Source organism: Mytilus californianus, unplaced genomic scaffold, assembly GCF_021869535.1.
Source record: "Mytilus californianus isolate M0D057914Y unplaced genomic scaffold, xbMytCali1.0.p SCAF_11, whole genome shotgun sequence".
Classification (NCBI taxonomy): Eukaryota; Metazoa; Mollusca; class Bivalvia; order Mytilida; family Mytilidae; genus Mytilus; species Mytilus californianus.
This window is the reverse complement of record NW_026262593.1, coordinates 27,086,566-27,112,434: the sequence shown is the minus strand read 5'-3', so window position 1 is coordinate 27,112,434 and position 25,869 is coordinate 27,086,566. Positions and strand designations below refer to the sequence as shown.

At 32.5% G+C, this 25,869-nt stretch overlaps 1 protein-coding gene across 3 annotated transcripts; it reads right to left on the bottom strand.

Moving 5' to 3' along the window:
• Positions 1–712: 712 nt before the first annotated feature.
• Positions 713–13,127, bottom strand: LOC127719800 (uncharacterized). 3 transcript variants are annotated; one of them, XM_052226076.1, is made up of 10 exons: positions 12,799–13,127; positions 11,851–11,918; positions 7,698–7,858; positions 6,402–7,446; positions 5,063–5,355; positions 4,203–4,340; positions 3,889–3,987; positions 2,938–3,029; positions 2,321–2,436; positions 713–940 (listed from the first exon to the last, which is right to left on the bottom strand). In XM_052226076.1, the coding sequence occupies exons 3-10, from the start codon at positions 7,843–7,845 to the stop codon at positions 925–927; spliced, it is 1,947 nt and encodes a 648-aa protein (XP_052082036.1). In that variant the 5' UTR covers positions 7,846–7,858; positions 11,851–11,918; positions 12,799–13,127; the 3' UTR covers positions 713–924. The 3 variants fall into 3 exon arrangements, with proteins under 3 accessions (XP_052082036.1, XP_052082037.1, XP_052082038.1); XM_052226077.1 differs by lacking the exons at positions 11,851–11,918; positions 12,799–13,127 and having other exon boundaries at positions 7,698–7,930; XM_052226078.1 differs by lacking the exons at positions 713–940; positions 2,321–2,436 and having other exon boundaries at positions 2,801–3,029.
• Between the last annotated feature and the right edge of the window lie 12,742 nt (positions 13,128–25,869).

Genomic DNA, 25,869 nt, shown 5'->3' with positions numbered 1-25,869 from the left:
ATTTTCCGAATAAAATGGTGGGTTAAACCTGGTTTCATAGAATGAGAACAATTTTATAAAGAGATGTTAAAAGGATTCCCTTGTTAGTCGGCAATACATAATGCTATTATTAAACAGTTTATGTGGTTTTTTTTAACATACAGAAATATTTAATTTGGGTCTTCGTCAGCAGGTACAATAACTATATGTAATGTGGATAAGAAAGTTTTATGTCAATGTGCGTCTCTAAAGATAGATGTGCAATGAGTTTTTTTTCATCTCTTATTTGGCCATTACCTTGCATAATCTTAACAAGTGTTTTGCAGTTGTGGTCCAGTTAATGGATTAAGTATCACGGTTGTTCTGTCCTTCAGCTTACACATTTAGTTAGGAATGGTGTTCTTAATCACCGAAGCCGAATTAAACAATCGTTTCTATAAGCAAGATAAAAAAAGAACAATTAAGTGGTTGTCTAGGGTTCATGTTTGTCATATTTGTTTTTCGTAAATTGTTTTGTTATAAATTAGGCCGTAAGTTTTCTCAATTGAATTGTTTCATATTTTTCATGTCGCAGCCTTTTATAGCCGACTATACGATATGGGTTTTTCTCATTGTTGAAGGCCATACTGTTGCCTATAATTGCTTACATTCACTTCATTTGAACTTTGGTGGATAGTTGTCTCATTGGCAATCATATCACATCTCCTTATTTTTATAAAGCCATCAAAGAAAATTTTTCCCAGGGAGTTTTAATACAATTAAACAGACAATTCATAGTAACATGTATCACATAATATTCAACCACCTGTAAAATGGGTCCATGACAGACGCTAAAACAGAAATAAATGTCTTAACGTATTTTAAGAACGTTTTCTTGTTGATCACTTATTTGTTGAGGTATATTCGATGAAACATATAAAGGTTCTGTGTAACAGTTAGAACCTGTCAAACATTATGCTTTCTGAAAAATAAAAGTAAACATTCAGTTATGACAGTATGTATTTTGTGTAAAGAATTTGTACAAATGTCAACAACAATCATTGAAAATATTTCAAAAAATATAGGTGCAAATCTTTGGTAAAGTTATCCCCTTTGCAAATATCGCAATTATATATGTGAATAAATAATATTGGTGTAGAACGTCTATACTGAAAGATGTAGCAGCAAAAACCATTCACACAGGAAAGTATAGCTTTTGATAGATCTGTTTATACACTTGACGAACGTTTTCGGTTGTTTTTTTTTAAACAAAATTGTACATTTTTTGCCACAAAAGACACTTGTTACATTGATAGTCCAAACACCTCTTGATGTATCCTAGAAATATTTAACTTGACGATATTTTACTTGAACTACGAAATCAATTCTTATTTTTTAATTCTTTGATTAATATGATAATACTGAGATGTGGTTTCATTTCTAAAGAGAAAACTATCCTAAGTAATGGGTTAAAAAACTATCCGGTTTTTATAATTTTGTGTTACCTCAACTTTTAAACAAACAAAGATGTAAGTCTTAAATCAAAAGTTAAAATTCATGATGAATTTATTACAATCATAAAAATAATATCGCACCTTCTCTTGATTGTGAGAAACGAAACGGACTATGTTGAGTGATTTGTCGTCGGATCAAAATGTTTCAGTATTTAATTACGAATTGTTTTTTAACGCCTATAAAAGTCGGACAAAACATGCTGTGACAATGCTGTCTGAAACCTCACTATGGATAGGACTATTACAATATTAAATAAGTAATTATTTTGACATTTGCAATTCAATATTTCTTGTAAAACTTCATCCATTTTTTTAAAAACATAATAATTGTTTTGACTAATAACCATCAACAGAATGTCTCCTTAATGTCGGAAACTGTTACTGATTTTCACAGTGTTTATGAAGTGTTAATTGAAAAATAGAGATGTGTTAGGACATAAATCGATTAAACATACACTCACACAATATTATCAAAGATGTGATCAAAGTCATGACTCAACATTGGAACAAGCTGGAAATTGAATATTTCTCAATATATACCAATATTTTTTTTATCTGCTATTTGCTTTTCATGTGTTCCTGACCGATACGATACTAGCAGCAACTTGTTTTTTCATATATCTTCAGATACCACAGTAGTCGTAGGATCAGTAATTGTGTCCTATTGTGTCCTATTTTCCTATTGTGACATTTTGACTAAATGCTCTCAATATCGACGCATCCAGGCTCACATCTTCTTCGGAATTCATGTAATGCTCTCCGTTTTCGTTTTTTTTTTAACCTTGATTTATGTGTTTTGGTCGAATTCTGATGTTTGTACATCAGAAAACAACTTTTTACTAACTTACTTCTGTTTTGTCGTTTGTATCTCACATATTTTCTTCGCCGGCATGAAGTCGTCCGAATTATTCAACCAGTAGGTACGTAAAATTCCTTTGAAGATATCAGACACTTCCTTGTCCTTCTGAGTAAATGAGTAAAAAGAGAATAATTGCAAAATGTATCTTAAGGCATTGGTATACCCTTCCATTTCTGAGGTAATAACATATTAAAAATTCAAACTGATCACACTCTCTCATTTTGGTTTGTTTGCAAAAGAAATGCAAGGAACTTTTCAAATCAGTAATAGGTGTGACTTTAAAAACCTGGCAACTAATATTAATGAAATCTTGCTTTCCCTATATTTTAAGTTTTGATTGAAAATATCGCTCTGTTTCATTTCCTACATAAATATTTGTTTTAAATCCTTCTTAGAGTAAATAAAAAATCAATTGTGAAAATGAAAATGTTTTAAATTAAAAGATATGTTATCACGCACATTCGAATCTACAATCCTTAAATTGTACATATGTATATATGTCTTGTGTTCTTTGCTTTACTGTGGTGTAATATATTAAATCGCTATTTCATTGACGAATACGTTTCCTTGTTTTCAAACAAAGAGAATAATTAGAAAAAATCAAACCTTGACTACATCATCATCTCTTTCCTCCATATCATATCCATCAGTTGCCAAAAGATAGTCTCTTGTTGTCTGGCTTATGTGTATTTTGTTTACTGAATAAAATTTAAAACTATTTATATGTATTTTGTTTCAATTCTTTAATGATATAAAAGTGAGATGTGGTATGATTGACAATGAGACAACTATCCACCAGAGTTAAAATGAAGTGGTAGTAAGCAATTATAGGGCACCGTACGTCCTTCAACAATGAGAAAACTCACGCCGTATAGTCGGTTATAAAAGGCCCCGATATGAAAAATGTGAAGCAGTTCAAACGAAAAAATAACTGCATAATTTATAACAAAACAATTTACGAAAAACAAATATGAAAGACATGAACCAACGTCAAATACTGTACCAAAGGCTCCTGGCTCTGGACAGGCACATACATAACACGTCCGAGTTAAACATGTTTGTGAGCGCTCAACCCTTCTACCCTACTTAACGACATTCAATTGTCAGAAAATTTTAAAATTAATGTATATCTGTTAAGGCAGCAGCAGTTTACCCATGTTCAAATCTCATCAATTGATTAAGAAGACAAAGCAAGGTAACGAATAAAAACTGAGAGAATCCGAAAGGAGCGATACTGGATGCGGTGACAGTGTAACCATATCTTATTCAATCACAAATAACAAAATGTATTTTATACATTTAGTGTAGGCAACTAAATAAATTCATATTTTTTTCAGTAAATATTTCCTTTGTCAAATAAAATATCTAATGTCATACATCAAAACTGCTTATCTCTAACATAAATTGGTCATCGACTGCAAATTTAATGTCACATTAAAAAAAAGAGAAGTGAATATAAAGGCATTCGCTGTCGGTATATATTACTTATCCTTCTTGAAAGGTGTTTAAATGTTTTAGGATTCAAATACTTCATGTGAAATTGTTATATCTACTTACCAATTCCCATTTTTTCCATTTTTAATGCAACATTGACAGTGTCACCAAACAAACAATACCTTGGCATTTTTATTTCGAATATTCCAGCAATAACGGGTCCTGTATTAAGATAGACAATAATATACTTTATATACAAACATGTATGATATACTTTTAGTTATAATATTTGGGGCTGTATCTTTTGATTGTTTACCTTAATATGGATAGGTTAAAACATTATAGGATTAAAATAACAGCAATGATATTATAGATATTTGGTACTTTTAAAATAAAGATAAGATATATCACGAAGTGTCATCAACGTATTTACAAACCTGAGTGAATTCCAATCCTTATTTCCAATTTTACTCCTGGTAAATGCGGTACAACCCAGTTTTGAATATGGTCAAGAATGTCTAGTGCCATTGTACCTATCTGTGAAGCGTGTCGAATGCCATTCCTCTTGGGAATACCTATGGATTTTAAAATATGAAATTACATATAACTTTTTCGTTATGATTTTGTAGAGGTATTGGTTATTTATAGTACCAATAAATGTATACCCTTTTGAAAGTATTAAATCTGTGTCGTTAAACATCTTGTTTTTTTTAATTTTCCGATATTTTCCTTTATGTATCCTTGATGAAAAATCTAAGAAAAGTTCTTCGAATTCAATAAATATTTTTCATGACTACGATGATTGATCAATTATTAGAAAATTTTATTCAGGAACTTTCATGAGGACATTAACAGAATTTTGAAATGCATACGAGAGAATAAATTGTTGCTGGTTATATAGAAAACAACACAAGGTATACAAAATAACCCACAGCGTTAAATATAAACATCAGATCTCACAAAACTTTGTTTAACCCCGCCGCATTTTTGCGCCTGTCCCAAGTCATCTGGCCTTTGTTTCTCATGTATTTTTTTTTTAAATTTTGGTTCATTTATATGTTTCGGAGTTTAGTGTGACGTCATTTTTCGCTGAACAAGTATACATTATTGTTTAGGGGCCACCTCAAGCCAACCTCCGGGTGCTGGATTTTCTCGCTGTGTCGGGTTGTTGTCTCTATGACACATTCCCTGTTTCCATTCTCAATTGTATGACAGATATCTTAGAATGTATGCAACTAATCAATTTTGCTTTATATAACCATTCAAGACAAATTCGTTTCCAAAATTAATGCCATACCGGAAACTACCATATAAGCATCTGTAATAGTATCAACTTTGTAAACATCATACATGGCGATTCTATGATCAAAATCTTTGTACAGATCAGTCAAGGTTTTAACAACTTGAAGCGGTGAGCTATGCGATGAAATGTTTTCAAAGTCTACAATGCTACTGAAAAATATGGTGGAATCATAATACTTTTCTGGATCCACATTCTTATCTTGTCTCAGTTGTTCAGCCACTGACTTTGGCAGCATTTTATAGAGAAGCAGCTCTGTACGTTTCTTTTCTTTCTTCAATTTGTGAGTCCTGTAAAATATAATATATTAGAAACGTCTTTTGGACTATTGAAAAGGATTGAAATAAGTTTTTATTTTGATAAATGAAAAGTCAGACCTATCATGTATTCCTTGCCGTTTAGGTCCCCCCAAATAAAAACTTAGTAGAGTTCAAACGTATTTAATTCAAAACATGAGAAATGTCCAAAAATGTATATAAATCAGTTCATAAAATGTAATTAAACCACATACATGCTTGTTTATGAATTAGTTTTGGATTTTCGAATATTATGGCCTCGCACATGACTTAACAAACAGTAATTGTCGAAATGCGCATCTGGTGCAGGAAATTGGTACTGTTAATGTTATTAACTGTATGTTCATTCTAATGTATTAGTTATAAGGTACAGGGAATGTTAAAATTTTATAACTGAGAGGAAATGCAAAAGCAAAGTTCAATATGAAATTATACAATACAACAATATTGTCTTCACGGATAAAAACAATGAAATAATATGTAAAGTTCTGTTTAAAAGTTAATTTATTTTCACTTCAAGGTTGCACTTCTGTAAATATAGACAATGCAATTTCCCATAGGAACTCATTTTATGGCTAAAACTGTGCCACTTGTACTATGAAGTCAAAATATAGAACTGTGCGGCATTTATTCAACATTTATATGCCTCGAACTGCTAAGAGTTTAAACTTGGGTCTTTCACAGAATTTAATTTGGCCGCTATCCATGTGTATTTATACAGGTAACATTCCAAAGTTGTGTCTCTACGAGATTAAGCATAAACATCATATCTGGGAGCCATTAGGTAAACAAAACAAAACATGTATGAATATTACATTTCTCCCCGAAAGAGGCGTGGTTTGTGAAACAGCTGTATTTACAAAGTGCAACATCAAACATTTAAGACCATATTGTAAATGATTTGTGATTAGACAGTATTTCGAAAGCAATATGTAATTCTCTTTTTATCATTTGGCTTTGGCACTGTTATCTCTAGTAGCAGATTATCTCTGATATTGAAAATATATCAAATATTTGATAACTATGGATAAGTTAATTACCTGTCTGCTATCAAAATGGAATACTTCTGGATATCAGACGTCAGCGTGTAAACAGCAAACACAAGAAGTGGACATACAATAAGAATAAAGCCGAATATTACACAAATCGTTATTACACTTTCGAGTCCCTCTTGAGACGCTTTGACAAGATTGTCATCTATAGTCAGGGCAAGAGCTTTCTGAGTACGGGTTAGAACACCTTGGTAAATAGTCATGTTACCAAACCACATCTCTGCCTCAGCAATTGAGGCTGATTCTTTTGAATAATTGTTAGATTTTATTCTGTTTCGAAAGTCTTCTATACTTTCGCTCACGTTTGGATTTTTTGCTAATTCAACATTATATAGGTCAAATGCTATTTTTGAGTAAAATCTTGCGGATTCAAATGTAACATTAGCCCTGTTCTGTTTTTCAACAAACAGCAAGTATTCTTCGCGCGTCTCAAAACCGCCAGTTGCATAAAATGACACACCCAAAGCTCTTTCTCTACCAAATAATTCACTTGCTACAATAATTTCCTGATAGGCGACAACATCTTTCCAAATTGAACCTGTGCCCGTTTCACTTACACTGTCATACAACCATTTCAATAGAACATCAATACTACCAGAGTAAAAATTTAGTTCGCCTTCTACTGACTGGTCAAAGACATCAAGCTGATATCGATGTTTATTCAAATAAGATAAAAACTTTTCTCGAGTTTCCATTTCAGGGATGAGATTTTCCCCTTGAGGCCAGTATGATAGGTTTTGGATAGCTAGGTCAGTGTCAGGATAACGCTGTAGAAGGAAGTCTTTCGTTTCCGGTTTGATATTGCTTACATAAAGTGCACTCATATCACGTTCAAACTGGATTATGCGCAAAAGTGCTCCTAGTTCTATGCTAAAGTAGAGAACATCTCGAACACTTGCTGAACTGATGTAATTACCAATAGATGAAGCGAAATTATTTCCAGTCATTCCCGTTATTACAAGTACTGGAATCATAACGACAGACAACATCTTTACCAATTGTGTACGTTTTCCAGCGTCAGTTATAGGGTTACCTGTAAAATTATAACAAATATAACAAATATTAGTCATTGAAAAACACGCTTAAACTTTTTTACCCACGGAATTATTATTCTTATAGTTATTCATATCTAAAAATGATGTGCATTTCTAAGCCGTGTCTAAGCAATATGTTAAGTACATAAAAGATTTTTTCCAAAGAAATATCATTGACTAGAAAAGTAATAAAATTTTGAAAACTAGGCTTCATTTTAACATACTATACAGGGTAAAGAAACAAAGGTACCTCTACACAAAGTATCACATCTGTTGAACCGACGTCTGACATTGATCATATCAATGATATCCCGATCTAGAATGGGTGAAATCGTTCCTGCATTCTCTTGTACTTCTGATGAACCATGTCTGGGGTAAATTCTCGTTTTTTGTTTCATCTTGATCTAAAAGCTGTAATGCAACAATAAATCAGTTTGGATGGATGAATATTCTATTGTCACTAACCTTACTTCCCATTTTCCTCAACACCTTTTGTATTATCACAAATGGCGTTGTATGTCGATTTTGTTAACACGAATAACACCTTTTATTTCAAACTACCTGGAATAGCAGTCTAGGGCAGCTGACAAAGTGGGAAATCTAGTGAAAAAGAACAAAAGAAAATTACTTCTGCTTATGAAAGAGTCGAAAAAATCAATAATAAAACAATGCCGGTGACGACACTGATCAAAAGTTATTTCTAAATAACAATTGTACATTTTAAAGAAATTATTTGTTTAACTGTGTTATTAGAAATATACATGCAAATACACGATGTTTTATGTTCAGTATTTATCGAGATAATTGCATTAGAAGCTTGTGAAACTGAAATCTAAAAAATTCCAATCTTTGCTGCATATTGATGAAAAAAATTGGAAAAAATCATGTACATACAAAATCTAAAGATCTTTCGGGTCAACAATTTTTGGAGTGTTCCAAAAAGTCCTTAGCATGTTACAACTTCCCAAAATATACTTATTTTTCACATTCTAAGTTTCGAGTACACCGGTCTGCTCTTGTCACATGACAATTCAATATAGAAATATTGTCTTTTCATTAATATATCAATATAAAAGTTTGTCTATGCAGGTTAGAAAATTAAAGATAAATGTTCTTATAAATAAAGGCAACAGTAGTGTTTAAAAGTCATAAATCGATTGAGAGAAAACATAGTAGAAAGTAGGCATCTTTTAACTATTTTTCATACAATTTTAAGAAAAGTCGTCTCGATTTTTGTACGTGTATTTGCGGTCTTCTCGATCTATTCACATTCAATGGTTACATCGGGATGAGGTCCGTTTGAATTTGCTTAGTAACTTAATTTCAAAAGTGCCAATATGCTGCATATCAATCGATTCCTTTGGATTTTTTCTCCTGACTTTCTCTGATCTAGCTGCATATATATACGGATAATTAGTATGTTCCAGAGAGGTATACAGCCAGTAAAAAAATAAATTGAAATTGATACTTCAGGAATTTATTCACATATAAACTTTTTAAACCAATTTTACACCAAGCTCCTTTAGCCTGCTGTACTCGTCGTTTTTTTATATAAGGATGGAAATGATAGCATCAAATAGAAGTTTTGTTCTTATTTCAACTTATTTCTATTTCTATTATTTACCAGAACGTGAATTTATAAATGATAGCGTCCTTGCTACAATAGGACAAACATTTAAAAGATCTAGTTTTCAGTGTTTACAGGGGAGATGATATTGTGTCACTAGACTTCCCACTGGACAGAGGGATTCCTGCTTTTATTTTACATATCCCATTTGCCAGGGACATTTCAAATGGGTGAAAAAAATACTCCTTGCATAAAACATTCACATTCTATATAAAAAATACATCTGTTTTCAATTGATATTCTACAACCTTGAAATCTTGCATTTTCATATAAATTTATCCGTTTACTAACACATAAAACATTACGTATCTAAAAAATCATGTATCAACTTATGTGTATTTCTTCCTTTTTAACCATATACAACTAATTATGGATTTTTTGTTATTCGAATTGTGTTCCCTGTTAAATGGCTGTAACATATTTACATTGACACCACATGTGATCCAAAAGAGAGGCGATAGATACCAAAGGAACATTCAAACCCATAGGTCGAAAATAAACTAACAACGCGTAATCAAAAAAAGAAAAAGACTAAAAGACTTACAACAGTATAGAAAACACAACACAGAAAAATAAAGACTGAGCAACACGGTCCCACCAAAAACCGGTCTAACCTTGCACTTAATATGTAATATAAATATGTATATAATATAAACTATAAACTTAACTTATATACAGTCACTGCAGGCCATAATCTTGCCGGCGAAATGACGACTTAAGTCGCCAAAGAATTTTGAAAATCGCTAAATCTCGCCGGCCGACTGACTTCATGGCGAAGTCAAATCGCTATCAAAATCGGTAAAAGGGAGACAACTTGTGAATTACAAGTCTCCCAGGTAAAAACAAAATGGCGACTGACAAGGAAAATCGAGATTTTCGAAACGACCCAGGACTAATACTGTCGACGATGAAATTAGATAAATACAACGGCGACTTTGAACATCCTCGGATATAACATTCAAAACTATTCAAACGGAAAACTGACCGTCTGTTAAAGTTATCATTTTATGATGATTTTCATCTGAGGATGTTGCGTATAATACAGAATGAAGATTGTTTGTAAATTAATGTGTAACAATACACTTATTCGAAGTGTGCATTTTGTATTTCGATAATGTACAATACAGAGGCACAGTCGAATTCATAAAAACTACATAACTAGCAAAAAATTAGCAAATTCAACAATAAGAAGTAATAACAATCTAAATCAAGAAATTGTTAACTAGTGTAAACCTACAAAATGTTTCCTAGTTCGTCCTGCTCAGAAGAAAACGAGATAAACATTAGGGCAGAAAAGTAAATGATCGGAAAGAACATGCAGAAAAAAAGTCTTTAAATGAACAGCTTTTGTTTGTCATGATTACAAGAAGATTATTGATGAAGAAATAACAGGCTTAAAAATTGCAAATACAAAGCTGTATGGGCTGCATAGTTGGTTACTGTGTGCTGACATCATATGCTTCTACAAAACTAAAAACAAAATGCACACTTAGAACGCGTAAGTAGTGCCGATTTCCTCAAACAGAAATCAGCTTTTTCTTCTTTTTTATGGTAATTCTATGAATTTCATGTCAAAGTCTTACTAAATTTTATTTGTTAGTCTAGTTTATGATACTAAACGGAAAAATTAGATGTATAAATGTTGCTTCAACAGAGAGGTGGCAATATTTGATGTCAAATAAACATAGAGGCTGGAACCATTATCTTTATCAAGTCCTTATAACAAACTATATATCTTCACCGAAACAGAAAATCAAAAATAGTTCCCAAAAACAAAGGATGTGTTCGATAGAGAGTTAATAATGCATTCAAATTGAATTATTAACTTTGTATTAGTTATATATATTGTTGTGGTACGATTTGCATTTCAGTATAAACAATAGACGATGCTGGATATGCGAAAATACGACAGAAACCCAACGATACAAATAACCAAATGAAATCTTATACTATTCCTGTGCGACGGGTGCCAGATGTGGAACAGGATCTGCTTACCCTTTCGGAGCACCTGAGATCACCCCCAGTTTTTGGTGGGGTTCGTGTTGCTGTTTTACCCCTATTTGTGACATTTTTACCTATTGTGTTTGTTTTGTTCACACATCGTTGTCAATATAAAGGAATTTGTTGCGACTGTCATACAAGTGAGAGGTTTAGCTAGCTTTAAAACCAGGTGTAATCCACCATTTTCTACATAAGAAAATGCCTGTACCAAGTCAGGAATATGGCAGTTGTTTTCCATTCATTTGATGTGTTTGAGCTTTTGATTTTGCCATTTGATAAGGGACTTTCCTTTTTGAATTTTCCTCGGAGTTCAGTATTTTTGTGATTTTACTTTTTAATGTGGTGATCATAATTAAACGAAAGTACTAATTTCTGAGAACACAATTTTTTCTGTGATTTAGAAGAATTTTCTGTTTCTAACAGAGTGTTCCCGGGTTTTTTCATTGATTATTTATGGTTTCTAATATTTAAGAAAAATGTCAGTTTGAGTTTATTGTGCTTTGTTGACTGTTGTTTGTCTTTTCGTCGTTTTTCATTTTTCACCCTGGCGTTGTCAGTTCGTCTTCGACTGATGTGTTATAATATCCTTTGGAATCTCCTTTACTGTTGTATCAGTTTTATGTGTTTTATGCATATTTCTTATGATAAGCGAGTGGGGTTAACATTAAATAAGATTTTACTTAGAACATTATATATTGAAGATGTCCTGTCACTCAATAAACTACATTGTGATTGCTTGCATCTCATATATCTCAGTAAGATAAAGAATACCAACGAATCTAGGAGATCTCTTGATATATCTTGATCTTTTCCTCAATATTGACACAGATGGACGGCTTCAATCTAAAATCAATGACAAAAGTGATGGTTACAACTTTCCAATTGTCAACTTTTTATTTCTCAGCACTAACAAATAAACTCATCATAGATATCAGGATTAAAATTTTGTACGCCAGAAGCGCGTTTCGTGTACAAAAGACTCACCAGTGACGCTCGAATCAAAACAGTTATAAAAGTCAAATAAAGGAGGAAATGAAAAGCATTAAGGATCCATAATTCCGAAAGGAACAAACCATCTGTTCCATCGTAAAGCGTTTACATATATCAATTGATACGTTACGCTCGTGAATACACATGGTATACGGACTCTCGTCAGCAGGGGTTTGCTCTTTACATTAAACTACTGCTCCTACAGAGTTATGAGGTACAATGATTGCAATGGACACTACCCAAGTTTTACGTTCCCCATCTTGAAGTTGTTGACCGATACGATATATATCTGTGTCACAACTCGTAAGCGATATTTTTCACAGTCTTAGATCTTGAGATACCAAAATTATCGTCTGATCTGTCATTTAAACGATTATGTCCTATTCTCGATTATGTCATTATGAGTTTGGATTCGAATGAATCGATTTAGGAGATTTGAACATCGGTAAACTACGGTCTCCTTAATTCATAAAGCCGACCTTATGACTCGAAGATGTTTTTGAAGTCGATTTGGGAATTGACTTATAACAATGTAACATTTATCTGAAATCTTTATTAAAAATGTCACAACAGTGAAATATATTTTTGATAATTGACAATATAAACCGTATTTTAGATAGGATATTGTATTTGGTAGTAGGAATTCTTTTACAACTGATTACAGCGATTTTCAAAAGAAATTAAAACGTTATCATGCTTGATAAAATAATACAAAAAAGGTTAGAATACTTACGGAGCTTCCTCAAGTTGTTTTTTTAGTGATGTTTCCTCAATGAATACATGTTACCAGCAGAGTATTTTGTTTTCTGTAATGTGACGTCAATGTTAATATCAAGTCAGTTCAACTTCTTCTTAATGTGTGAAACAAATAATATAAAATCAATTAAATTTATGAGGTGTGAATAGAATTAAATACACTTGGTTGAAGATCGAGTTTTGAGAAATTATATGCGCGTGAAAAAACAAAAAAAGTCTGCGTGAATATTTCTATGTGAAAACTGTCGAATGATTGTACATTCATACTATAGTAATGATTGTGAGATAGTATAGCTACTTGCCGGAAATTACTAGCAACAAAGTAGTATCGTAATAGATAACTAGAACGCCCTTTGTGCTTCAATAATAACATTAAAATGATAAGCGATGGTTTAGCTCTTATCAACTCGGTCTCACGTAGCAACAACCAATGATGTCTATGGAAATGAACACATATAAATAAGCTCGAAGAACAGGTTTAATCCACCATTTTCTACATAAGGAAATGCCTGTATCAAGTCAAGAATATGACAGTTGTTTTCCATTCATTTTATATGTTTGAGCTTTTGATTTGCCATTTGTTAAGAGACTTTCAATTTTGAATTTTCCTTGGAGTTCGGTATTTTTGTTATTTTTCTTCTTTTTTTTTTTTTACTTATATACTGCATATTCAGATTAATATTGTTATTAACAAATTAATTATGAAGTAGGAAATATATTTTACGTTGCAAGTGTTTCTATCCCTACGAACTTATTTGATAAAATATAAAACTGCATCGTTCAGAAAACACATCATTTTCAAATGTAAATGGCACTTTAATGTGATCATAATGACCATATTTGGTTTGTTTTTCTTTTGATACGTATGTAATACATCTTTAAATATTCTTTTTTTTCTTAGAAAAAATAAAAAGAAGCTAGTACTTTCCCATAACTTCACGGTCCGCTTGAAAGATGTCATCTCACTTAATAATTTCATGTTTCGTGATATAACTCATCGAACCTGCAATTAAGGATTCCACAGATACACTTGAGTTGGTTTCATATCTTTTCTTACATCTAGAAATTGACAATGAGGGTAGGTAAAGAATACAATTTACTACAAAATAGATTATCTGAGCCTCCCAATTGTGAACTTTCAATCTCTAAGTAGCAGCATTCCGGCAGCGCCCAAATATGGAGTATATATCTCCTAGTTTATACGATATTACATAGCCTGCGTTTCTTATCATAATTGGCTTAATCGAGGGTTGCTGCTTACAAGGAAGCTGTTAAATTAATGTGGTAAAGTTTTTTGACCGTTATGGAATATCGGATAATAACAGATATGTTCCAATTGTCGTTACCACAATCCCGTCTTCTTTTCCGCGACTGTGACTAATCACTGAATTCGTACTTGCTTAAGCAAAACAACGTATGTCACGTGTGGAGCAGGATCTGCGTACCCTTCCGGGGCACATGAAATCAACACAGTTTTTTGTGGTGTTTGTGTTGCTCATTCTTTAATTTTCTATATTGTGTTTTGTAGACTGTTGTTTGTCTTTACGTCTATACATTTTTGTGTTATTCCTTAGTGTTGTAAGTTTGTCTTCGACTTAAGTGTTTGATTATACATTCGGTATCTCCCGCCTCTCTTTCATGTTATTTCGTATTGTTAGGTTACTGTGTTATTGTTGATTACTCACATCTTTTTTATCCATACTTGCTACAATGTACTGAAGAAAACAGAGTATTGCTTATTATAATTTTGTTCTCATTATTATTAGAATTAATTTATATAATGGACATTCTAGATACATTTATGGTAAATGATATGTTTTAAGAAGGGTATTTAACCATTTTCATTAAGATGACCCCGAAGACTGCTGACGGTCATATAACCCGATATAAACATAAATATAAATCGATAGCGACCACGTGCAATTGGATTTTCCTTGGTCTGTTTGATTTCATGTTATAGTTTTAAAACTATGTTAAATAATCGTTTTTACCTGCATAAAAATTATTTTTATAGATCGAATCCGTCAACGAAATGGTTCACTCTTGTTTCACTTTCAATGCTGACATTCTTTTTTCTTTTACTAGCTGAACTAGCCTCTTACATGCGCAACTCATCTCCAGCTAAGAGGTTAAATTTAAGTTTACATGAATATAAAAATACACATGAGGTTGACTTATTCACTTGCAAGTCAATAATACATCAGCGATGTTTTGAGCTTATTTTGACAAATTTGGGCCACACTGAATGCTTTTAACGAAATAGCATATCAAAATTCCGCTTTGATTGATACTTCAAACACAAAGAGTCGTATGTTAAATTTTTATCTAACTCGTAGCAGTTTTTGGTGGGGTTCGTGTTGCTTAGTCTTTAGTTTTCTATGTTGTGTCATCTGTACTATTATTTGTCTGTTTGTCTTTTTATTTTTGGCCATGGCGTTGTCAGTTTGCTTTCGATCTATGAGTTTGACTGTCCCTCTGGTATCTTTCGTCCCTCTTTTATACCTCTTTAAGCATTTAACACTTTTGATGAATAACGAAAGGTACGGAAATAAAGACAATATAAAGTGAGACATCGAACATTTATCTCTGGGTTTTATTTGTTGGGTTTTTATTTTGCTTTTTTGTTGTTTTCTTTTGGGGACAACGGTTTATTTCGACTTTTGTTCTTTGTGCTATATAAATTTGATTATAAGAATGCATATTTTTTTATCTAGGTTGCAATTCTGTAAATATAGACAATGCAATTTCCCATAGGAACTCCCTTTGCAGCTAAAACTGTGACACTTTTACTATGAAGTTTCGTGAAAAATAATATCCCAGAACGGAAAGTTTATATGCACTACTATTTTATTCAAAGGTCAAAATATAGGGCTGTGCGGCATATTTTCAACATTTATATGCCCTGAACTTCTAAGAGTTTAAACTTATACTAAAATTCTATACTACCCTTACCTTCATATTTGGACCTCCTAAGAATTAAAATTTAGGCGCTACCATGTTTTTCTATACTGGTTACATTCCCAAGTGATGTCTCTATGAGATGAAACACAGAGATCATAAATGGGAACCAGTACATTAACAAATTAACATATCTATGAATATTATATATCTCCCCAAAAGAGGCGTGGTTTGAGAAACAGCTGTATTTACAAAGTGCAACCTCTAGTTGTTTATTCATTATTGAATTTTTTCATTATAGTTTCAGAAGTTGTTTGCATTTTTGTTTAATCTATAAGACATGAATAATAACGTGGCTCAAATTGAACTTGCCTTAGCACAAAAAGTTCAATGAATAGAGAATGTCATGCCTACCATTACAATATCGGAGATTTTATATTTTATAACATGTTTCTTATTGGTTATGTTATCTGTATCATTAATTAATTATTCATAACGAACAACTTTACGGTTTACTGTGTATAATCTTGATCATTTTCCACAACACTATAATATGCTTGCCAATCACAGCATGATTCTAATACAATTCTCGAAAACATTCGTCATCAGCTCGTCCACATCTAACTGAATGTACGCGTAAAATTTCACATTCATAAAGCTGACATGTGTTTTCATTTATTTCCTTGAATGTTGATGCTAACTACGGCCAAAAGAAATGACAGCGAAAATAAGAGCAAAACTGGCGACAGGTATGTTTTGTGCATGATTAACAAACAAAGATTTATAATTGGGGCTGTACAATGAATTGACGCTTGTTGATATAACCGATACAAACACAAGAATTCATTCAATCGCATTCAGACATGCGTCCGTTAGAGGCTGTACTATAAGACATTAAATTTTATCTTTTGTGATTTAGAAGAAAATTAGTGTGTAGAGTCCTCGCAGAATAATGGATTAAGTGTAACACTTATGTTTGATATATACTAAATGCGTGTTTTAAAGTTAACATTTTGTATGTGATAGCTTATACATATGGTGTGAATATACACTGAGTTTATATGTATGTATTACCTCGAATGTTCTTTTCCTGATCAAAGTTAAACATAACTAGAATATGCAGATATATGTCAGGTTATCACGTAAATCAGACTTTAACATCAATCCAATAATACACACTTTTGTTTTTTGATGTAAAAACCATACAATTAGAATCCTTAAACATGCATTGTTTTTAATCTGTCGTGTAGCCACTTCTTGTTTTCCGATAGTTTGAAATTTTACAACACATTGTATAAGGAAAAAAAATCTTCGTTGAAGTTTTCTTGGCTTCTATGAAAGGGAATGATTAACAGTGTGTAATATATGGTCTGCAGCTTGATAATGTTGAATTGTAGTGAGTAAGCAACTTTTACTGCTGCCGTTTAACCACTTTTTGTTTGCCGATAGTTCGAATTTTACATCACTCATTGTACAATGGAACTTTCGTCAAAGTTTTCTTGGATCCTGTTGAAGTGAATGATTTTAATATTTGGTCTGGAAATGATTAGTTTTGCTCCAGTATCATGTGACATATTATATTAATCAATTACATGCAGCGACGAAGGTCCAAAAAAAGAAAAGAAAACAGAAATAATTGCACCCCTGCCGGTAAGAAAACCTAAATCATCCCATTGTAGTCTTACAACAGTTACTGAAGACCCCTTATTATTATTTTCATTAGTTTTCAAGTTGTGACCATTTGGAATTTTTTTTTCAATTTTCCCATAGACTTCTATAGTAAACCTCACCCCTTTTAATCCCCCAAAAAATACCTTCCCTTTCACATCTTTCAAAACTTGAACGCTAAGAATCATCTAGGAGCATTTGTCTACAATAACATGAAGGACCGTCGACTTGAAGCAAACGGTTTCCGAGATCCACTCCGTACAGGTTTAGCTGCGAGAAAGAAGCGGAAAAAAATTAATAATAATAATATAATAAGAAGAACAAGAACAAGAAGAACTGAGCAAAAGCAAAACCAATAATTCTCAAAACTGTGTTTGGGAGACTTATTATATCATTTTTTCCAGGCTAATTTTTTAATAGTATAATGTAAAAATAAGGAGATGTGGTATGATTGCCAATAAGACAACTAACCACCCAAGTTCTAATGAAGTGGATGTAAGCAATTATAGGCAACCGTACGGCCTTCAACAATGAGAAAACCCATACTGTATTATCGGCTATAAAAGGACCCGACATGAAAAATTTTACATAATTCAAAAGAGAAAACTAAACTTTGGTTTTTTTTATAAATAATTATTTTAGAATACATTTGAAAAATTTGTAAAATTTTGCTTTTGGCGCATTAGAAAAGAATCCATGCCTACAAAGTATATATTTGTATTTCAAAATTCCATAAATGTTTGCTTCGCATCACGGTGCGGAACTATTAGTTTCAGTCGATATACACGCCATCTTGAAATAATTACTTATCACATATAGATTCTGATTGGTTGTTTTATGATGGGGCTGAGATACAGCAACAGCTTTTGGCTTAAATGAGATAAAGAATTAAAGACTTTTCTCGTCACGTGATAAGACATCAAATGCCGGAAAATTAACTATGTGTATTTCAGTTCCGATCAACTGTCATTAATTGATATTCGTTTTATTATGCATATATTGTACACTGACACACTTATTTGCTTTGTTAATCTGCAAAATGCACGATTTGTTTTGCTAAACAATGTTCCTATACAATGTTTACAAAAATGCATTATCTGTATTTTATAATGTCTGCCAATCTAGGCACACCTCCTGAGTCGTGTCTATTTGTAAATGTTTTAATTTTCACGCACACTCTTAAAGAAGAACAACATCATTTTCACTGCAACTAAATATTTATTGCTGTTTACACTTTTATGTTATATTGCTTCGCATTGCAAGCTTTATGGTAAATCATAGATATAAAATGGCTATTATATCTATGGGTAAATCGTCGGTGATACGAATATCACGTGATAATTGTTTTTATGCAAAAATTGATATTCCAAGTCTAAGACATCCATTTTATATCAATCAATATCTAAAAATACCACATTTCCAATACTAAATCAACAACCACATGCACACATATTACCTTAAATTAGGATAGAGCGAAGCAGTCCATAGCTTTTTAGAAAGCTCAAACTTGTAAGCAATTAGTTTAAAACACATTGTTGATTAACAGTATGCACTTCCAGTTGATGTTAATGATGACATGAAATACAAAACTGTAACCTTCTATACTTCAAACCAATAATTTTGATCTTAAGTGTGGTATAAGTAACCATCCGGTTATCAGGTTTATCAAAACATTTGTACATGATTCCGGTCAAACTAGCTGGTTCTCGTATCTGTTTATTTTTCTATCACGATAATTTTCTCAATATGTGTCGTGTGTAGTGCTAATTTGAATTACAATGTCTACATATCTTAGATTACTTTGATCATGGAAGTACTATATTGACAAAAACTACAACGATTAATTAGCACTTTTTTATAACGCGGGGATACCTGCAGAAACGATATTGACACTGTCTAATTAGTACGCTATCGTTAATTTCCTTTTGTGACTACCTGCTATGCCGCGGTCATAAATTGACCAGAGATACTTCTAATCAGTTCTTATCAATCAATCGAGACAGGTTAACATCTATTCCTGTCGGAAAACACCTTTGCTTATTTCAATCGCGTCGGTTTACCTTTATTCATAAACCACTTATTTAAAAAAAATCGACTGATGCATAAAAAATGAAAATCGGCTAAGAATTAATTATACTACAACGTTTTAAAATAGTAAGTGACATTATCCGGTTACTGCCGAGTCAAGAAAATTTTCCTGATATAAATATACACTGTGATGAATCGATTAATATATATAGTAAAAATTTTCAGTTCTAAACGTGTACATTAATCGATCAAGGACTAAATAACACAGAAATTATATATAATGAATATATTAAAAAGGAAAAGACACACCTCGTTATTTATATATATTTGCGTTTTAATTTTTTGGCATTTGTGAAATTCAGACGTGTAACATATGATGGATGGTGGCTTACTGTTATCCTGTGTATATACAACCTCTTTCACAAAGTCATGATCATTTACCATTGACAAAATTTGTAGCACTTCATTGGCTATGTTGGCTTTGGCAGCATGGGAAACCTGTTTTTTGTTGTAATGTTTTTGTATGGACTTGTTGAAGATCTTTCGGTGCGTTATCAGTGTCTTTAAGAACCATGCCCTGATATATTTCGATGCAGGATTTCTTATTATTGAGTCCCTCGGTTATACGATTCATTACTGAAGGGTCTGTACGTATAAACTCATGTGAGACATGTTTGGCATTACCATGTGTTGTGTTGGTAGTTGGACATGAGCCTGTATACTCGACAACGGCTATATGTTAGCAATTCTGAAATGTTGATGGTAGTTTGTTAAATGCACTGACTCGTTTCTTGAAAGTTTTGTCCCTTTTATAGGGATGTAGTAACGGTTAAGTGTTTAAACAGAGTCTGGATCTGGTTGAGGATTGTAAGGCACGTATGTTTTTTTGCCTTTCACTTGTTTCTCGTAGCAGTATAGTCCCTCTTTAACAAAAGCAATGCGATGAGTGTTATTAGATTGCACAACAAAAGTATTGTTCACTGTATGACCACCATGACTGTCCCAGGCACCACAGTCGTCAGAGTACTGAGAAGGCTGACCATTTAATTTGCGTTTTACATTGTCTGAATTGCTACTTTTAGAACTACTGCCATACCGTTCCCTTTGGTGCCTTTAGATTCTTTCCGTCATAGCAATTCAAGATTCGTCAAGTAAGAAAATTTCGGTACATACTTTGTTTTTGTGCAGAATGAAATTTGATAAAACAAAGAATATATTGAAATTTCTGAAAAACGGATTACATTATTAAAATCACAATTTTTATTGAAATTGATTTTTTTTTTTTACATTTTTCTTCATGAATTATAATATTTTTTTGTTTTGAAATGAATTTCAGGTCCTTTGTGCTCATATCAAACTCCTTTGTGGTCCTTTGTGCTCCTTTGTGCACAAAGGAGGTCCTTTGCGGTGTTTTTAGAGACCGCGAATTTTGTCCGATGATATACAGCCGGTGTCAGTATTTTTATTTGTACATTTATGAATGTGCCAATCATGACTTATGATTTGATCCGTATTTACCAGTTTGAGAAAAAAAACACAAAGACATATAAAATGTTATGGAATGGCTAAACCATCTCTGTCCCATAAAATATTTTATCACATTCTCTCCAAATGATACTAGTAAATATTACTTTACAGTTACAGTATTTAAAAAAATTTCAACACACCAGGGCTCAGCGGAAACATTCGTATACCAACCGATGATCTTACTCTGCATTTAGAGCGAAGACTTATAATTCTTACATCTATTTAAAATCTCTTTGATTTTTTATTTTAACCAGAACAATGATTTTACAATGGTCTTAAATATGCATGAAATGTATGCCACTGGAGTTAAACACACAGTAATTAATCACAACTTGCAATATATACATAGTGCAATTTCTAACGAAAAATAAATCAATAGACATGGTGTATTTATTCAATTAATATGGTAAATCGTCAATGTGTTTTTCTAGAATTAATGATGTCTCGCACAAATCCATCAATCTATCAATCGGCACACATAGGCAGATATAGGGTAACGGAATCTGCCGAGGTTTGCCGATTGCTGTTTACTAAGAATTTATCCCAACTTTCGATTTCTTCGTTTATTTCGGTAATCGGTAAAGCAACCGAGAATGACAATATTGTAGGGCGCCACACGCTGGTGTGTAAATAACGTGGCATGTTTCAAGTTAATTAATGTGTCATTAAATTGCGCGCGGCATCGCAGATGAAACGTTTGAAGTCGGGTCGTAGTATTTCCTGTCAATATAGTACTTCCATGCTTTAATATACTTTGTATACTGAATAATTCAACATGTACGATATTAATAAAAAATACTTTAAATGGTGCATTTATATTGTTTAGTGGAGAATAGAAATGTCATGGTCACCCTGACTTCTACGCGCCTACAAAAAATCCATACTGACGTAGGGTGCGTGCGGGGTGTATAAATACGCAACCACTTTTGAAGTTTAGGCCTTTCATCTAGATCGACCTGTGGCTGAACCAAAGTACTACATTTTTTGGTAGTTGTCCTCACCCTCATTATGGTTGAAATATATTTGCCACAAGACGTTAGGCAAACAGTGATCACAATTTGCAGTTGAATAAAGCAATGCACGAACCCAACAATTATTTTAGTAGGACGATATTACAGTTAAAAACGGTGTGATTTCATATCAACAGGTGTAGTATATATTTTAAGCTCGCTTTGAGAAACTCCAAAAATGTCAATCTAAATCCCTGAGACGGCTCGACGGAATCACGCCAAGCTTGAATGTATTTTTCTGCCACAATGTAGAAATGAAGTTGTGCACATGCTTTATACATTTTTGATCTGATCAATTTTAAGGATTCCAACACCAAACATTGACTTCGGCATTTCAGCTAATAATATTTTTAGACGACTGGTGACACACATCTTCCTGTGAAGGATCGCCCATTTTTATTGTTTTGCTAGACCATTGTGTTGTAAAAATTCCGTATTATTGTAAGAAATATTTCCCCTATACTCCCACAACATGGTTGTGCGCTTGTCCTGTTAATATCTTCACTAATATCTTATAATTTATTTTACCATTTTGGTAATTTGGTCTTTTGTTATTTTAATATATATTCATCATTATTTTTTATTTAACGATTTGAATGTTGACACGTGTCTGTCGTTGAATACCGTTTGTTGACCTCTAAATGTTTCCTTCTGTGATTTTAGCTTCTACAAAACCGCCAAAAATGAACACATCTTTATATCATTATAGGTTTGTTAAAGATCCTTTTCAAAGATAGTATAAATCAACTTCTAGGCAGTAAGTGAAAGAAATCATAACATATTATGATGAATTGGATAAACGGATAAACTATTTAATAATAAAGCCTCGTCTTAATTTTTATGATAATCTATACAAAATTCTGTTTTGATCTCCTCAATGCTCCTTTCCTATGTACAGTGTGCCACCGATTAGTTCCAAATTATTTATGTTTATGCGTTACATAATATCTACAATCCATAGTTCACAGCTAGTTATTGAACGCGGAAACCACGTTAATAGATAATCACAGTTTATCGGTCGATCATTATAGATAGTCGGCTTAAAGTATACTTTACGGTCGACCATCATAGATGATCTAATTGATGTGACTCTCGCGCAGATAATGATAGTCACTTTTTTTATAATGCATTAACGGTCGAAAATGTGAATTGTTTCGATAATGATAGTTGACCTCGACCAAGTGAATTAAAACACGAGTTGTAAATTCGATAACTTGAATTAAAACCGGAAATACTTGCCGATTGTGGAAATACTTGCCGATTGTAAAATCGATTTTGATGGCGGTAAACCTTTTTTCTACTTTCGCTTTTGCGAATTGATGTAAGCAGCATGGATACAACAATCTATATGTTTTTTGAGGTGAGTTACAGCTGTAAATAATAAACTTATGTTATTTAAGGACATTAGTTACTGTAATTTGTAATACTGATTCTCATTACTCCTAAATATATAGGCCCGAATCAAGCGATATTCCTAAATTCCTTGACAGGTCAACGTAAAAAGACCAAGGTAGCCTGTTGTCACCTGGCATTTAGCTTTTGACCCCATGTGCCTATAAATTGCGTTTGTATTATGGGAAAAGGGGATTTTGAAATTGAAATATCGGTGCTGGCAAGTATCCGAGCACAGTAACAAGTCCCTGTGACAGGATGAAACAGTTTTAAAAAATCTACAGGACAAGAAAGGAAGTCTTACTAGACCCGGCCCTACTAACGGCAGTGGATAGTAAGGGCTGGTTCTAGTCACGCAATGTGGTTTTCAATTTTTAGTTCAAGTGCTTTAATCTTGCTTTTCCAAACAATTATGACATCTTGTGAGGATAGTTGTATGCTCCAAAAGAAGGGGTATTATATTTTTTGGTAAATGTATCACACACACTTGTGAGGATAGTTGTATGCTCCAAAAGAAGGGGTATTATATTTTTTGGTAAATGTATCTGTCCGTCTTCCTGTCTGTTTTTCAATCCGTTCCTAATAAGGTTATAGTCTTCAAAGTAGACTATGGTGAAGTTGTAGTCACTTCAACTTGAAAGTAACTAATAAATGTTCCTTATGATGTGTTCTTTTTAATTTGCAATTCACATTATGGCGTTGACTGCTTTTTTATGGTTCTGGTATGCAGAAACGATTGCAAAATAAGGAACAAGAAGTCATACCGGGACCAAAAAGCAAAAACAGCCCAAGGCCACCAAAGGGCCTTCTACACAGTCAGAAATCCAGTAGCCAGAGGCTGTCTTGAACAGCCCCCGAAACACTAATGTATACTAGTTCAGGAAAATGGACGCCACTCTACACTCCGAAACATAGATATGAACCAAAATGAAAAGAAATTCACGACTAACAAAGGCAAGAGGTTCCTGATTCAGGACTGGCGCAAAAATGCTGCCGGCTTAAAAATGTTTACTTATGTGAGATCTAAGCCTTCCCCCTATAAGTACATTTAAATAAACTTTAAAAAAATAAATAAACCTTTATATATCCCTTATGAATTGAAAAAAACCCTATACTTATAAAAAAGGTTAATGTTTCAAAACATTCAAATTTATCAAGAGTAGACCGAACGGAAAACTATATTTTTTTAAAAGGAGAATGAATTGTTAGACCACTTGCGATCTGTGAGTAGATCAAATGGGAGTAGACCAACTGGGATGTTACCATTTTCAGTACCTGCTGATACATAAAGTTATCTAATCAACATAAATAGAATTTTATGGTACATGTACTGTATTGTACTGTAAACTAAATTGTTTAAAGCCATGGGATATGAAGTAATAAAAATCTTCAGAAAAACAAGTAGGAGGTAAACAAGTAAATTGAATGCTATTATTAACATAAAATCTTCAAAACTGTGTGAACCAAGTATAATGAAGAGTTCTTGTAGTATAAGCAGTATCACTGTTCACTATGTATAAACATCACTTATATTACATAAATGTGCCCATTCAATTATTTACATTTTTTAAAATTTAAATATGCTTTAATGTGACTTTTTCAGATATGCATTAAAAATCTACCATTTTTTCTGTGCACTGTGCATTCAAACACTTATTTGATTAATATATTTCATACATGTATATTATGACTTTTTCTGGACATGCTCCATTTAGAAAACTTTACTCTGTCATATATTGCTATTTTAATCTTGTGACATTTTTCCTAGTGACTTTTCCCTATAGTTTTTGTGACTTTCTTGCTTATGACTTATCATTTTAACAAAATCAGAAATCATATCAAATTAAATGCCTTTTCCTTTAGTTTAATTCAACTTAAGAATTTTATTGTATGCACAAATTGAAATGTAATTTTTAACTCACCTAACTCCAAAGGGTCAAGTGACCCTATATTGACCCCTTAAGGAGTTTATTGTCAATTTTTAACAATCTTTCGTAAATTTTTGTTATCTTTTACTGGGCCAAATAGAATTAAACATAGCCAAAATTTTCAATAGGGTATCGTGATTGAAAAATATATCCGATGATCATGCTCTCCAATCAACATTGCCGCCATGACTTAAAACAGAACTATTGAAGTCTATGGGACAATTGTAAAAAAAAAAACAGTTTCAAATGGTCACAACTTGAAAACCAATTTAAATATTGATAAGGGGTCTTCAGTAACTATTGTAAGACTACAATGGGATGACTTGATTTTTTTCCAGGGGGTTGCTTATTATTTCTGCTTGATATTTTCCATTTTCAGTATTTATTATTTGTTATGTTTATTACTGATTATTGTAGTCTCTATTGATCTTTCCTTAAGTTCCTCATTAAAGTAAAATTTCTATTTGTTATTTATATAAATTTTGTAGTCAATATTGCTGCAAAATTGTCTGGGTATTTAATGTTTGTTTGTCCAATATATATCTGTTTTAAAAGCATTTTCCAAATGAAATGTTTTTTTAAGATATTAATTTAGCT

What these genes read in the sequence shown, in the direction of transcription:
- LOC127719800 (XM_052226076.1), bottom strand. Translation starts at nt 7,845, where the DNA reads ATGAAACAAAAAACGAGAATTTACCCCAGACATGGTTCATCAGAAGTA. An exon ending in TCCATTTTGATAGCAGACAG is followed by an intron (nt 5,356 to 6,401) that starts GTAATTAACTTA and finishes TATATTTTACAG; the next exon opens with GACTCACAAATTGAAGAAAG. An exon ending in GAGATGATGATGTAGTCAAG is followed by an intron (nt 2,437 to 2,937) that starts GTTTGATTTTTT and finishes TCATTTACTCAG; the next exon opens with AAGGACAAGGAAGTGTCTGA.